The sequence below is a fragment of the Argentina anserina genome, chromosome 7, assembly GCF_933775445.1.
Source record: "Argentina anserina chromosome 7, drPotAnse1.1, whole genome shotgun sequence".
Classification (NCBI taxonomy): domain Eukaryota; kingdom Viridiplantae; phylum Streptophyta; class Magnoliopsida; order Rosales; family Rosaceae; genus Argentina; species Argentina anserina.
The window spans coordinates 12,636,908-12,650,448 of NC_065878.1; the positions used below are offsets into that span (position 1 = coordinate 12,636,908).

General features: G+C 34.9%; 1 protein-coding gene across 2 annotated transcripts; it reads left to right on the top strand.

Moving 5' to 3' along the window:
- The first annotated feature begins 4,042 nt into the window (after window positions 1-4,042).
- On the top strand, window positions 4,043-6,384 carry LOC126803065 (4-hydroxy-tetrahydrodipicolinate synthase, chloroplastic-like). 2 transcript variants are annotated; one of them, XM_050530814.1, is made up of 3 exons: window positions 4,043-4,379; window positions 4,584-4,664; window positions 5,281-6,384. In XM_050530814.1, the coding sequence occupies exons 1-3, from the start codon at window positions 4,285-4,287 to the stop codon at window positions 6,206-6,208; spliced, it is 1,104 nt and encodes a 367-aa protein (XP_050386771.1). In that variant the 5' UTR covers window positions 4,043-4,284; the 3' UTR covers window positions 6,209-6,384. The 2 variants fall into 2 exon arrangements, with proteins under 2 accessions (XP_050386771.1, XP_050386770.1); XM_050530813.1 differs by having other exon boundaries at window positions 4,045-4,379; window positions 4,581-4,664.
- The last annotated feature ends 7,157 nt before the right edge of the window (window positions 6,385-13,541 follow it).

Genomic DNA, 13,541 nt, shown 5'->3' on the forward strand with positions numbered 1-13,541 from the left:
AAGAAAGCAGGTGGAGTTGGTTTTGGGGGAGACAAAGAGGGAGGGAGGGTGGGGCCTATTGGGGGAAGAGACAGAGAGAGTATTGGGAGGGTGGGTCAGTGGTTTTTTTGAGTTAATTTTTTTTAAAGAGGACGCAAAATTACGAAAATGTCACTGTCACTCTTTACCTAGTGTTAATACTGTGTCAACCAAAGGGAGAGAGCAACAGCTGCTATTTATAGTGAGATTGGGAGATAGCTTAGGAAATAAGTGATTTTTTTTTTGGTGTTGGGTTTGAGAATGAGTACACCTAGAATTGAAGATTTTATCATATTCCTAACTCCTAAGTTTTTTGATAGTTTTGATTTTGAAACATGTTATGTTATAGTAATTTGAATGGATATATATCCGGTGGAATTACATACAAAAATGATGAAGTTCATTACGTGTATTTGATTTTCATGTGTTCGACATAAAGCGTCATTATATACAATATATGCGTAAAATAAGCTTATATCTTGCGTTTATTTTATTAGAATTGTGGAAGTAAAAAACTCTTGTATTTACTTATATTTTGATAGATATCGGGGTGTCAACAATCGGATCTAATAACTTTTAACAAGTAAAACCAATACTCAAAGAATCTTTGAAATCCATATAAAATATGCCACATATTATGCTTATTTAAGCAATCATATATAACTACTAACTACTAAAGAAAACTATCATAAGTGTGGAATTTTCTTGGAAAAATTACTTAGTAGTATTAGACCACATTTGAATTAACTAAAAACTCATTTTTCATATTTCTTATATAAATTAGGACATAAGCTAAATTCTAAAAAATAAGTAAAACAAAACTGATTAATTAATTAATATAAAAATATCCAAAATATCTTTATTTTCGTGAAAATTATCAAATGTCACTACTAGATCTAACAAAATTTCTCTCATTATTTTTTAGTTTTTTTTCCGGCAAATTTAAGTATTCCGACCAAACCACCGTCAATTTGGAGGTAAGCCAATATATAAAGTTGTTCCTTATGTCATGGGCTTTTATTTAAATATCATATTGCATATGTTTTGAGAAATTTTGAAATTTTGAATTTTGCTCACCAAAAACCACAGTAGTAGATAGTTTCTTAGTCGACAGTAACAAGTACATTCTAAGTCGACAATAGCATACTTTCCAAGTCAACAGTAGCATGTACCTTCCAAGTCGACAATAGCAATTAGATTCATAGTCGATAGTAGCATGTACATTTCAAGTCGACAGTAGCATGTGTTTTGCAAGTCGACAGTAGCAGCTAGTTTTTAACTCGACAGTAGTAGTTAGTTTTTATAATCGACAGTAGCGTATAACCTCTTTTTTTATAGTACCAAACATTATGGGTCAAAAAGAGGTAAAAAGTAAAATATTTTATGACATACGGCAACTTGTCATTATTTGTAAATTTTGGTATTTATTTATTTATTAAATTAAATAATGAGTTATTGTAAATTAAATTATTATCATGTACTTTTTAAGTAGTTTCCTCAACTTTTTATCACTATATTTACGCCGTCAAAAAAATGTACCGTAAATTTTAAAAGAAGAAAGAAATTGTGATGATGGGAGAGCAGCGGAAAAGGTCGTACTTTAGTTGCTTTTGATGCAAAAGGCGTTGCATGCGAATGACTAATGTTTAAGAAAATTGAGAGGGAAGGATTAACCGGAGGAATCAAGTATGAAAATGGAAAGCAAACGTGTTTAAAGTTTGGTCGACTATGATTTGAGCCTTTGAGGTTCAGCAACAAATGCCAAATTGAGCCTTAATTAATTTTGGCCATACCTGTAGCATTTTTTAGACCGTTGTCCGACAAATCACATGGAGTATCTCTATTTTTACAGTGACTTTTTCAGTACGTGACATGTCTATGCATGATTGTTACCTTTTCACATTCTTAAACACAAGACATGAATACTCTAGCCATTCAAAAACAAAAAAAAGATGAATATTTTATATTCTAAATAAAAATATTTCCATTTATTCTATAGTTGATGAGTAGTGGGGCTAGTGGTGAGATCAATAATCTATATGTTTTTTACATGATAAAAACTATCGCTTTTCATCTCTTTAGCGGCCGCTAGGGTTTGGAGGCGACCAAATCTCTAATACATGACCTGAAAGGGCGAAGACCAGGCTCGGAAGATGGGAGCTTTCTCCTCCCTTCTCTCTAGTTTGAGTAAGGATGGTGGTGGTATCTTTCTCCGATTGGTTTTCTTGCTTAGCACATGTAATTTTTATATCTTTCATCTTTATGTTTGTTATTTATTTGATGCACTTTCTCATCGTATCAATGTAATTTTTATATCCAATATTATTCTTTTGATTCAAAAAATATTTCCATTTATTTTTGGGTGTAATTTGTTCCAACTATATTAGGAATGGTATGTAATTCCTGATTCTCCGAAAAAGCCCCTTATTTTTGAATGAAGTTAGTAAGGTACATTTATTCTTGTATGTCACTTTTACTAACTTGGAATATAACTCATCAGGCATAGAAGATGAAATAGATTTGGATATGGAGATTTCAATTATATTGAACTGTTTACTTACAACATGAAATTGGAACATAAACAATAGTAAATACGATTAATGTTATTTACTTACCATCAAAATCATGATTAAAATTAATTTAATTACTGAATATAGGGGAAATAAGTGACTTCATATATATAGGGGTATTATATGAAGTCACTTATTTCCTCTACTTATCAATAGTGTTATTGTACTACACCAATTTTTACCAGCAAAACGACATACAAAAGTCACTACACTAAATTTTTTTTAACACCTAATAAGACAAAAATCTAATTCTAACTAGATTTTACCTATCGGCCATAAATTATGTAAATAAAAGAAAAAAAATTAGAGAATACTATTAGAGAAAGAAAAGAACTAACTTTAAGTACTCACGTAGAATATATGTGATTGTTTATTTGTGGGTTTTAATAAATACATATATATTCTCAATTTGGGTTGGACAATTATAAATATTCTCAATTAAATTAGGGTAATTTATGTAACAAATATTGATACCCGAATTGATGGAGGAATTAATTCTGATACCCACCTCAAGAGTATCAAGTTAGAGACTTTGTTAAGAATCAATTCTTGACGAGAAGGTGAGACCCACATACACTCTAATTCTCCTATGTCAATGTAAACGACGAAATTTTGTTATCACGTAATCAATCTCTAATTCTAATTTAATTTCACCTTAGTAAACGTGTCAGTAATTGTTTTGAATCACTCTCTCATTTGCATACATTTTTCTTTTGTAGAAACTTTTAATACAATAATTTCTTGGATGTTGTATTTTGGTGTTATGGTTGAACGAATTAATATGTTCTTTTAGTGCATGTAAATTATATATATTCTCTACAGTACAACTAGATTGTGAATATAATTTTGTTACCTCATGTGTAATATGTATGCTTATATGTATAGAGACTCAATTATCAATGAAATATACATTTGTTGGAGGATGAACGAAATAAGAATAATAATAACGTAATTATAAATATAATTCTTTTGCTAAAAGTCATCTATGAAATCTGTTCTCCTCCGTAATTTTTATTAGACATTAAGGCTTTTTGGTCCCATAAATTGGCCTCTCAACATTTCTTAGCACATGTGAAATGCTCCAACCGCACATTATAACAGTGTCCGGCACTTTTACAACTTAAGAACTCGAGTATAGGTTCGAGAACACACCTAACCAAACAAGAATCACTAGCCCATTTTTAAGTAGTTATCACTTGTCAGTCGTGAAATTTGTCAATTTGCGAAACACCGTCACGATGCTTCTAGTAGTCTAGTTATTCGTCCTCTCTTCTTTTGGGCTCAGTCCACTACAACACCCGGGTCCCATTCCCCAACCCGATCAGAGCGTCCGCCACCACACCACCCAAGACCAACAATATTCAGAGCGCAATACACGTGTCAGAATTTCAGACACCACCTAACCCCATTTGAAAACCCTAAATTCACACACTCAGATCCTCCCGCAGCCTCAACTCCCCATTCTCCGCCTCTCTCTCTCTCTCTCTCTCTCTATTCTACCCGAACCCGACTCCATGGCCCGCCATTCCAACCCGACCTCCTCCTCTCTCACCACCTCCGCCACCTCCACCACCTCCACCACCATTCGTATTCCAATTTCCACCATCACTATTTGCTGAAACTTCAACTCTCCTTCGCCGCCGTTAAGTTCCCGGAGCTCCGCTAATCTATTCGGGTCGGGTATTGTAATCCAAGTATGGCGAATTTGCAGAGCTGCAGCAGCAGTGTGTGCCTGAGAGAGTCGTCGGCTCTCTTGCTTCCGCGTCGTAGTGTCAACGAAAGCTACAAGAGGTCTAATTTAATCTCATTATTATTTTATTTGATACTTGATTATAATTCTAATCAACTATTAGATTCACTGAGTTTTGTTCTGTGGATTAAGGTTTTTTTTTAATTCTAATTAATTTGATGGAGAAAGAAGCAGAGTATTATAATTGATTAGATTATTTGGTTGATTTTTTTGTTTTTTGTTTGTTTGAATATATGGAACAGTAGGACTGTAAAATGGAGGAGTCCACGAGGAGCTGTGGTGCCGAATTTTCATCTTCCAATGCGAAGTTTCGAAATTAAAAACAGGTAAGATGTTTTCTCTGTAATTTATGATACTGGATTGATGAGTTTACGTTCGGTTCTGAGATCCGAATTAGGATTAGCAGAAGCAATTGCTAGTGACAATGTGGTTGGAAAGCTTCGCATTCATGTGGTTCTTTTATGGTTTTTGGTTCTCCGGTCGAATGTAAAGTATAAGTTTTTTTTTTTTGAATTTGGTATTGATTTAGAGGCTAGAACGTGTAGTGTTTTGGTTGATATAAAGTACATTGAACTTCTTGATACTGCCCTGTCCCTATGATTTGTTGATCAACTCGTACTTGACTATGTCTCTGAATTGGGGTGTCAATTGGTTGGGTATATTCTAGTGTATGCATTTGGATGTATACTAGTTAGATATAAGTTTCTTCTGGTGTTTTTGGATCATGGTTGGTATGTAATCATTTGGATTTATTCTAGTGTATGCATGACTTGTTCAAAACCAATAGGGCAGAAAGTTGTTCTATTTTTATAATTTTTTTTAATTCTCCCTTCATAGAAGAGTTGATTCGGGAGAGTAACTTGAAATCAAAAGCTTGTTGGATTGAATGCTCGACTGAACGGATTGGTGGGTTATGCTTAAGTATGCTATCCATGTTTTCAGGACATCTACGGAAGAAATAAAATCACTTAGATTGATAACAGCCATCAAAACGCCTTATCTACCAGATGGCAGATTTGATCTTGAAGCGTATGATGCATTGGTTAATACACAGATTGAACATGGAGCTGAAGGTGTGATTGTTGGAGGCACAACTGGTGAAGGTCAATTGATGAGTTGGGACGAGCACATAATGCTAATAGGCCACACGATTAACTGTTATGGTGGATCAATTAAGGTTATAGGAAACACTGGCAGCAACTCCACAAGAGAAGCAGTTCATGCTACTGAACAAGGGTTTGCAGTTGGGATGCATGCTGCACTGCACATCAATCCTTATTACGGAAAGACCTCCCTGGAAGGATTGGTTAAGCACTTCGATAGGGTCTTATCTATGGGACCCACTATCATATATAATGTGCCGTCACGAACTGGCCAAGATATCCCCCACCAGGTGATTAACACGTTGGCACAGAATGCCAACTTGGCGGGTGTCAAGGAGTGCGTTGGAAATGATCGGATCAGAGAGCACATTGAGAAGGGAATTGTGGTTTGGAGTGGTAATGATGATGAGTGCCATGATTCAAGGTGGAGTCACGGGGCTACTGGAGTCATATCTGTCACTAGTAATTTGGTTCCTGGTTTAATGCGAGACCTCATGTTTGGGGGAAAGAATCCTTCTCTTAATGCAAAGCTCATGCCTCTGATTGCGTGGCTATTTCAGGAGCCTAACCCCATCGGCCTTAATACAGCACTTGCGCAACTTGGTGTTGTGAGGCCGGTTTTCAGGCTGCCATATGTGCCTCTTCCTCTTGCTAAGAGAGTAGAATTTGTGAACCTGGTAAAGAATATTGGGCGGGAACATTTTGTTGGAGAAAAGGATGTTCAAGTTCTTGATGATGATGACTTCATCTATTTGGATCGATATTAGGTAGTTTCTGGTTTACGCTTATTTTTTCTGAGTTTTTCCGTCGGAATCTATAAATGGAATGTTATCTTTGTTGTTACTTTACAAATGTCTCAGGAGACTAGTTTTAAGTTACAAATATCAATGTGTTTCAAGTGCTCTATCAATAAAGTTATATGAGTATCCTGGTTCAGTCATTACATCAACCTTTGTTCAGAGCACTTGGATGCCGGTAATTTTTCTATTGATGTCTATCTGCAACTCGCTGCTAATGCTGTAGCATCTTTCCATCCTTTAGTTTATGATTGTTGATTTCTACTCTTTCAGAAAACCAGGCTAATCGCCGGAATGGTTTGAGATGCTAGGTTTTCATAATCGGGTTTTATACGGTATCTGGATCAGATTGTTTGACATCCAGACAGTTCATTTTATGTAACAGACTGTATGTAAAAGAGCTTTACTTTTTTGAAGAAATGATACATAAGTAGGGTTTCTAGTTTACCATCCCTTTCAGCCAGAGAAAAGAAGTATTCATACAAGAAAAACCCAACAAACAGAAAATGTGGAGTCAGAGAAATGCGGTGACATAAGAAAATTCAGTGGAATTTATTTTATTTTCCCCCCACCCATAATTTATGAAGAAATTGAAAGAGAGAAACTAATAAAGAGCAGAATTAATTGAGGTGGGGAGAGATGAGATGAGACAATTCTGCTTCCCAAGGCCCCAACAAGGAGATCAAAAGAAACAAAATGAAGCCATGGACCCGGCCTGCTACTCTTGTTAACCATTTTATGCAAAATTAAGCTATATTTATGTTTTAGTGATCTTGTTTCATGGTAGCACTGCATGCATGGTCTGAGATTTTCAGTTGGAACTGTGAAAACAAAGCTTGATTTTCTTGGACGAGAAGAAGTGCTTTTCTCCTCAACTTGTCATTCTCTTCTATTATTCTCTTGTTATCCATGTACAGCTTCAGGTTCTTGATTTCCATCTCCTTCTCCTTTGCTTTTTTTTTAATTGATCTCCTCCTGTTACATAACAAAAACTATTGTGTATTAGATTAAAGATAGAAGAGCAAACGGAAAGAGATGGTTTGTGAAAGAATTTAATGAAACTAACCTGTTGATTAGGCGGTGAACACGAAAGCTGTGATTCTCTGATGGCCGTCGAAGACGGGAATAAGAGTTCATACACATTATTTTATTTCTACAGTTCAGTTTCTGCCTGAACTTTCAGAGAGAAGAGGAGAAGAGAAGGTTTAAGAATATTGTGGGTTGTGAAAATAGAGATCTTGGACCTTAAATAGATGCCTTGGCAGACACTAAGAGGGAAAAGGTGAACCATATATCCAGCATATTCACCACTGTGTGTCTGTATCTGCACTTGAGAGAGAGATAGAGATAGAGAGGGGAGAGAGAAAAAAAGAAGGATTTTTCATAGTAATGATGGCAAAAGGGGATCATAATTACAAAGGCCAGCAAAGGATGAATTAGATATGCAGAAGAGAAGAAGAAGGATAGCTTCATTTCTTTGGCCTTTTCAATAATCTTAATCTCTCCTATAAACTCCCAAGCAAGAGTCTAAAAAAGATCTTTAGTGCTGCTTAATTGGGGTTTGCTTGGGGCACAAAAAAGGTGATAATCAATCTAGTGCACATTTTTCTTGTTAATGTACTTTGTTCAATATTAGAACCTTTCCCTTTCATTGTTGAATCAATACACTTGGGACCCTACAATTTTCACCGGGTCTTCATTCTTCAATATAGAACATGACTTTGTGCATGACCATGTGCCCTAATCAAGTAACCGAATCATTACTGTAGAAATCAAGCAGCTCGAATAGTCTTACTAGGCAGCTTGAATAGTTGAATTCACTCCACTGTTCATATGGACTATCATTTACAATAAGATTTTTTGTTGTCTAGTGAGGTATAGAAACGAATTAAAACTAAGAATTTTAAGGCTCAATGCCTATGTAGCACGGACACATCCATTCACTTACATATCGTGTGTCTGACACGGATACAGACACGATACGGTCAGACACGCGCATAATACACACGTACACACATATTGTTTTTAGATATGTAATATATACGCCGTATCTCAAATGGACACACGTATTCTCCAAATTGGACATGCGAAGGCAATAAATTCGGATAAAAATACACATGGTGTGATTCAAACTTTGATTGTCAATGCACATGTGGAACTCCTCACTATTTCTACTGAAATGCTTTTGTTAATAGTTATGCACAATTTAACATATAGAACAATTTAATTAGTTCTATAGAATATAAATCAATTTTTTTTAAAGTTTATCAATATTTTTTTTATAATGTCAAATTTTCCTCAAAAATCAATATTTATAGTCATTGGTTTTAACTCTTTGTTTAAATGTTTTAAATTAAGAAACTATATCACTTATGTTTTAATTTTTTAATATTTATATATATAAACAATAATAGTTAATTAACGTGTCCATGTCTAAAAAAAATTTGATTTACCGTGTCCTCGTATCGTATAGCGTCGAATACGAATACTCGTGTCCGTATCCGTACTACTTAGCTCAGCGCGGTAGTTATATTATTATTTAATAAAAAAAAGCTAAAACTCTAAATTCTAAACCTAAAATCTAAATTATAAGCGCAAGAGTCAAATGAAACTCGTCTTTAATCAATATACAATAATAATTTAGAGGTGAAGTCAATGACTCGAGCATCTGAGTATCATGTGTAGTGTTGATATTGATGTATTTTAACATAATGAGAGATAATTTGCCTGGAGAAAATGCAATGAGCAAGTGACATTTTGGTCAAAGTTGTGTTTGTTTCAGTCTCGCAGTTCTTGATCTTTTTAACTTGCCCAAAAGAGGAAAAGTTCATCTTTACTATAAAGGTTGTGTTTGAAAAGTAAACGCAACCTTTCTTATCCTCTCTGCTTTTACACCATGAATTGTTCACAACTCATATGCTCGATATTCAAACATGTAAACTCAAGCTTAGATGTAATCATTTCCTATATCTAACACTAAATTTTACTAAACCCTAAGGGTTTAAGAGAATAAATTGTTCTTGTAGACACATGAAATTTAATAAAGTAAATCATCTTTATTAAATAATTAATTCGACTAAGGACCCGATAAAATTGCACACGTGACACAAAAGTCAACAAAGTTGGTGCGGATCTGAATAAAACTCGTGTCAGCACATAAACGGATGATTGTAATCGAAGCTACGTGATTCCGAATTGCATCGGAAAATTGAATGTCATTGACGATTCGAAATGGTAATCAGACATTTGATTAAATTAATAAATTCTTTAACGGCTATAATTAAATTAATTATTTTTCTGTTTAATTTAGTTATGAGAATAACTAATTTTGAATTAATCAGAAAATACATATTGATTTAATTATATAATTAAATAAATTTATTATTTTAAGTGTCATTAAAATATTCTACAAAATAGAAACTTTGACACTATAAATAGTCATTCAACATGAAGAGAAGAGATATTTTTTAGACTGGAGAAGAATGGAGAAAATCACTTGAGCAAGATCACTCTCGACAAATCCCGAAGTCTCTCAAGTCCACGAAGATCATCAAGTCCACGAAGATCATCAAATCCACGAAGAATCGTCAAGCCACCAAATCGCTCGTTCTTCATCAAATCCAAATCCAAACTCAAGTCCACGAAGAATCATCAAGCGGCCAAATCGCTCGTTATTCATCAAATCCAAATCCAAACTCAAGCCCACGAAGAATCATCAAGCGGCCAAATCGCTCGTTCTTCATCAAATCCAAATCCAAATCCAAATCAAACTCAAATTCTCAAGATCAAGTGCACGTCACCCTTGAGCCAAGTCATACATGGAGATATAATCAAAGGAGTTCACAAAGATTGTAACCCCGCGCTTGATATTCAATAAATTACATTTTATTTGTACACGTGTCTGCATTCTTATTAGTTTTCAAATTCGCGTTCTACAGTTCTTTCTAAAGAGGGATAAATAATTTAGTTTGAATGTTGAGGATTTTCTCAAGACTTGGATATTGCATATCGATACATATTTGTATAGTTACTGTCCGGTGAAGCATATATGTAAGAGGTAATGTTATGTCTTTTCGGTCATTATGATGTACTATCTTAGATTTTTCCAAATTCAAGTTTTGTTATTAATTCAACATCCTCTGATGTAGATAGGCTGCATGAACTCAAAACTTCTGTTAACGAATTGAAGCAGTAAAAAACTTGTGATTAAGATTGACAGGGAGTCTCACGTGCAAGTCACGTGTGTGTGGGCATGTCTAATGACTAATGTAGGGACTTGAGAGAAGCCAAAGTGAAGCATGAGTAGATTATTCATTATTGGAAGGGAAGCCAAAGTAATAGTATGGAGGGATTGCAAAGAGGGAGTAGTCAATGTTGTTAGGTCCTCCTTCGTTTGTCTCATTTCTTAGTGTAATTGAGTACCCAAAACCATACTCATTTATTTGGAAAATGAACCCCCATTTTGGCTTCTTCTTCTTCTTCATCACCATCCATTTTGGCTTCTTCTTCTTCTTCTTCATCACCATCGTAATCATCATGAACACCACCATCTTCATCTCCTTCTCCTCTCACCCATTGGATCCTAATTTCATCATTGTGAATGCGAGTGGTGCTATTTTGTCCATCTTCCAACTTCAGGCTGAGCCACTTCACATGGTCCCTTAATTTTAGCTGCTTCAACACTTGACTTGCCAGCCAAAATAATTTAGATTGGGGGACCAAATTCTAGGGTTTTTTTTGGCTCTAGAAGAGCTAAGTATGATGAGGTGGGAATTTGAGATTGAAGATCATATCCCCAATTCCCCATTATGCACCATCAAGAGAAAATGCCTTTGTTTTGTTTTTGGCACCTACATTATAAGTTGTCATTATGTTTGATGCTCTTGCATATGCTACAAAAAGAGGAAAGTGGGCACGGAACTGGCAAAATATTCTCAACTCTTTATCACCAAACTCATCATAACGATGATCCCATAACTATCGAGTGAAACCTATGCACATAAGTTTACTAAACTGAATGATATCGTCGGCAAGATCCGAAAAAATGGGTCAAGTAGGTAAGCTAGTTCCTGCTGTGCAATTGACAACTGGAATTAGGGGCCAAATTATTAGAGGCACCAAGACAATTATGCCAACAATAGAAGAAGATAATGGAGAGGAAACAGACCCTAAAAAAATGAATAGATGTACGTGGCGCTCTGGAGCTCATCGCTAAGTTTCCTAATAAGAAGTTCAACACTATAACCACTCTTAAATTAAAACGAAGTGTAACATTATACATAACTTGATATCAGAAATAGACCACCGAAATTCATAATCATATATTCTATATTTCTATCAAATTAATATATATTTTAGCAAAATTTAGTTAAATCGTATGGGAATTGGGTAGTATCATTATTTACAATGATCATATGTGTAGGTGATGTATACAGTAGCATCCTATACAGTATACATGTGGTTATGGGCAAATATAGAGTGGTCATAAAATTGTGTAGCTTCATCATTTTCTTTTGAACACAGAAGTTTTAGACATTTGATTAAAACCGTGACCAGCAAGGCTTCACTCATTTCTCGTGTTACTATCTCCTCACTTCCGCAGTACTTGCACTACTACAATGGTGATGAGATCAAATTAGTCAACAAGCAAATGAAACTTCCACCATTTTCCATAACGATCTCATTGCCCCCTCTTGGTTCTTTCTTACAAATTTCGAATCTTTTTTTGTTTTCTTGACAACTTGGTTTTTTGGGTGATGCAGTATGATGATACACAGTGTGATACCATAATGATCTCCTAAAATTTTCATATTACAATTCATTACCATGATTAATGTATACTTTCCTAGACCAGACATGGTTCCACTGGGAATAGTTAGGGCACTTCCTAATTAAGGTAAAGCCACCATAGGGTACCCAAAACCACTTCTTATTATGACAATCATACTATATATAAGCTCATGTTAAACGCTCTGAGGTCTGAGCCTCTATCGTCTTCACTCTTTATGATGAAGATAGTTGAAAAATAAAATGAACACAGTCAGATCTACTGATTAGGTTTCTAAAGAAATCGTTTTATTCGCCACGTACACGTGATATATGATTTCTTCTCCAATTTGAGCTACATGATAAACGAAATAATAATGTGTCAGTAGCAGGCTTTAGTTAATTTGCGATCGAGACTGGTTTTTCTTCTGTCTCGGAGGGTCTAGAAGCTGAAGAAAACAGTTTAAAGCATAGATTACTTGGGTTCCAAGCTTAAATGCTTCATCCTTATTATAGAGTAGGCAATCAATCTTCTTAATCAATGACGACGATCTTCAGCCAATTCCGCTTAAAAGAGTTGAATCCCCGACCTGTTAGACTTTTACTGATGCCGTAAAGCAGCCACCAACGGCTGGTGAGGGGGTTTTGACGCCCTTGTTTACGCCGGAAGCGTTTTGGCGTCTATCTTCATTCTAGTTCATTTTTCTTAGGGTTCACATGAACACAGAGCTATCAAGCAATGTGGTCCACATCACCATCACCATTTTCTTCCAATTCAAATTAGAACACTCAATTGCCTACTGCAATCGATTGCTCTAAAAATTGGCACAATCCCTCGTCATGATAATTCGTTCTTTTATAAGTTGCGTGTTTGGAAGGGATTTAAATTTTGAATTTCCTCATATTTGGAAGAAATATCACTTTGGTCGTTGAAATATGTTTGGCTTGATACTTTAGTCATCAATTTTTTGAAAACTTACTTTGGTCATCTAATTATACTACTCATACGTCACATTGGTCATTCAGTTTATTTTTACCGTTTTCTTTGTTAACTCGAATGGTAATTCAGATATTAAAGCAATCAAACGACAATTTCTTCGTCTTCTTCTTCTTCTAGCACAACAGTTTAATTATTTTCTAATTGGAATGACAAATATGATCATACACATTAGGATTTAACGTTCAATTAACAGAAAAATAGACAAAATAGTATAATTGAATAACCAAAATGAAGTTTTTAAAAATTCGATAACCAAAGTGTCGCCCGAAACATATTGTAATGTCCGAAGTGATGTTTCTGCCTATTAGTTTGGTATTGAAACTCTTTTGTATTACATTTCTTGAAAAAATTTCAAGAATTGATATTTAACAAGTTTTTCACCAACTTCTGACAATTCACTCTAAAATTTATACCTCTTAAAAAGTAAACAAACATTTCACACCCACATATTCTCTCATCATAGATCATCGACTCAAATTTACTACTGCAACTCAGAACCAAAAGAACATTGGGCAGAAGGGTGTGGCGTGTAGGGTG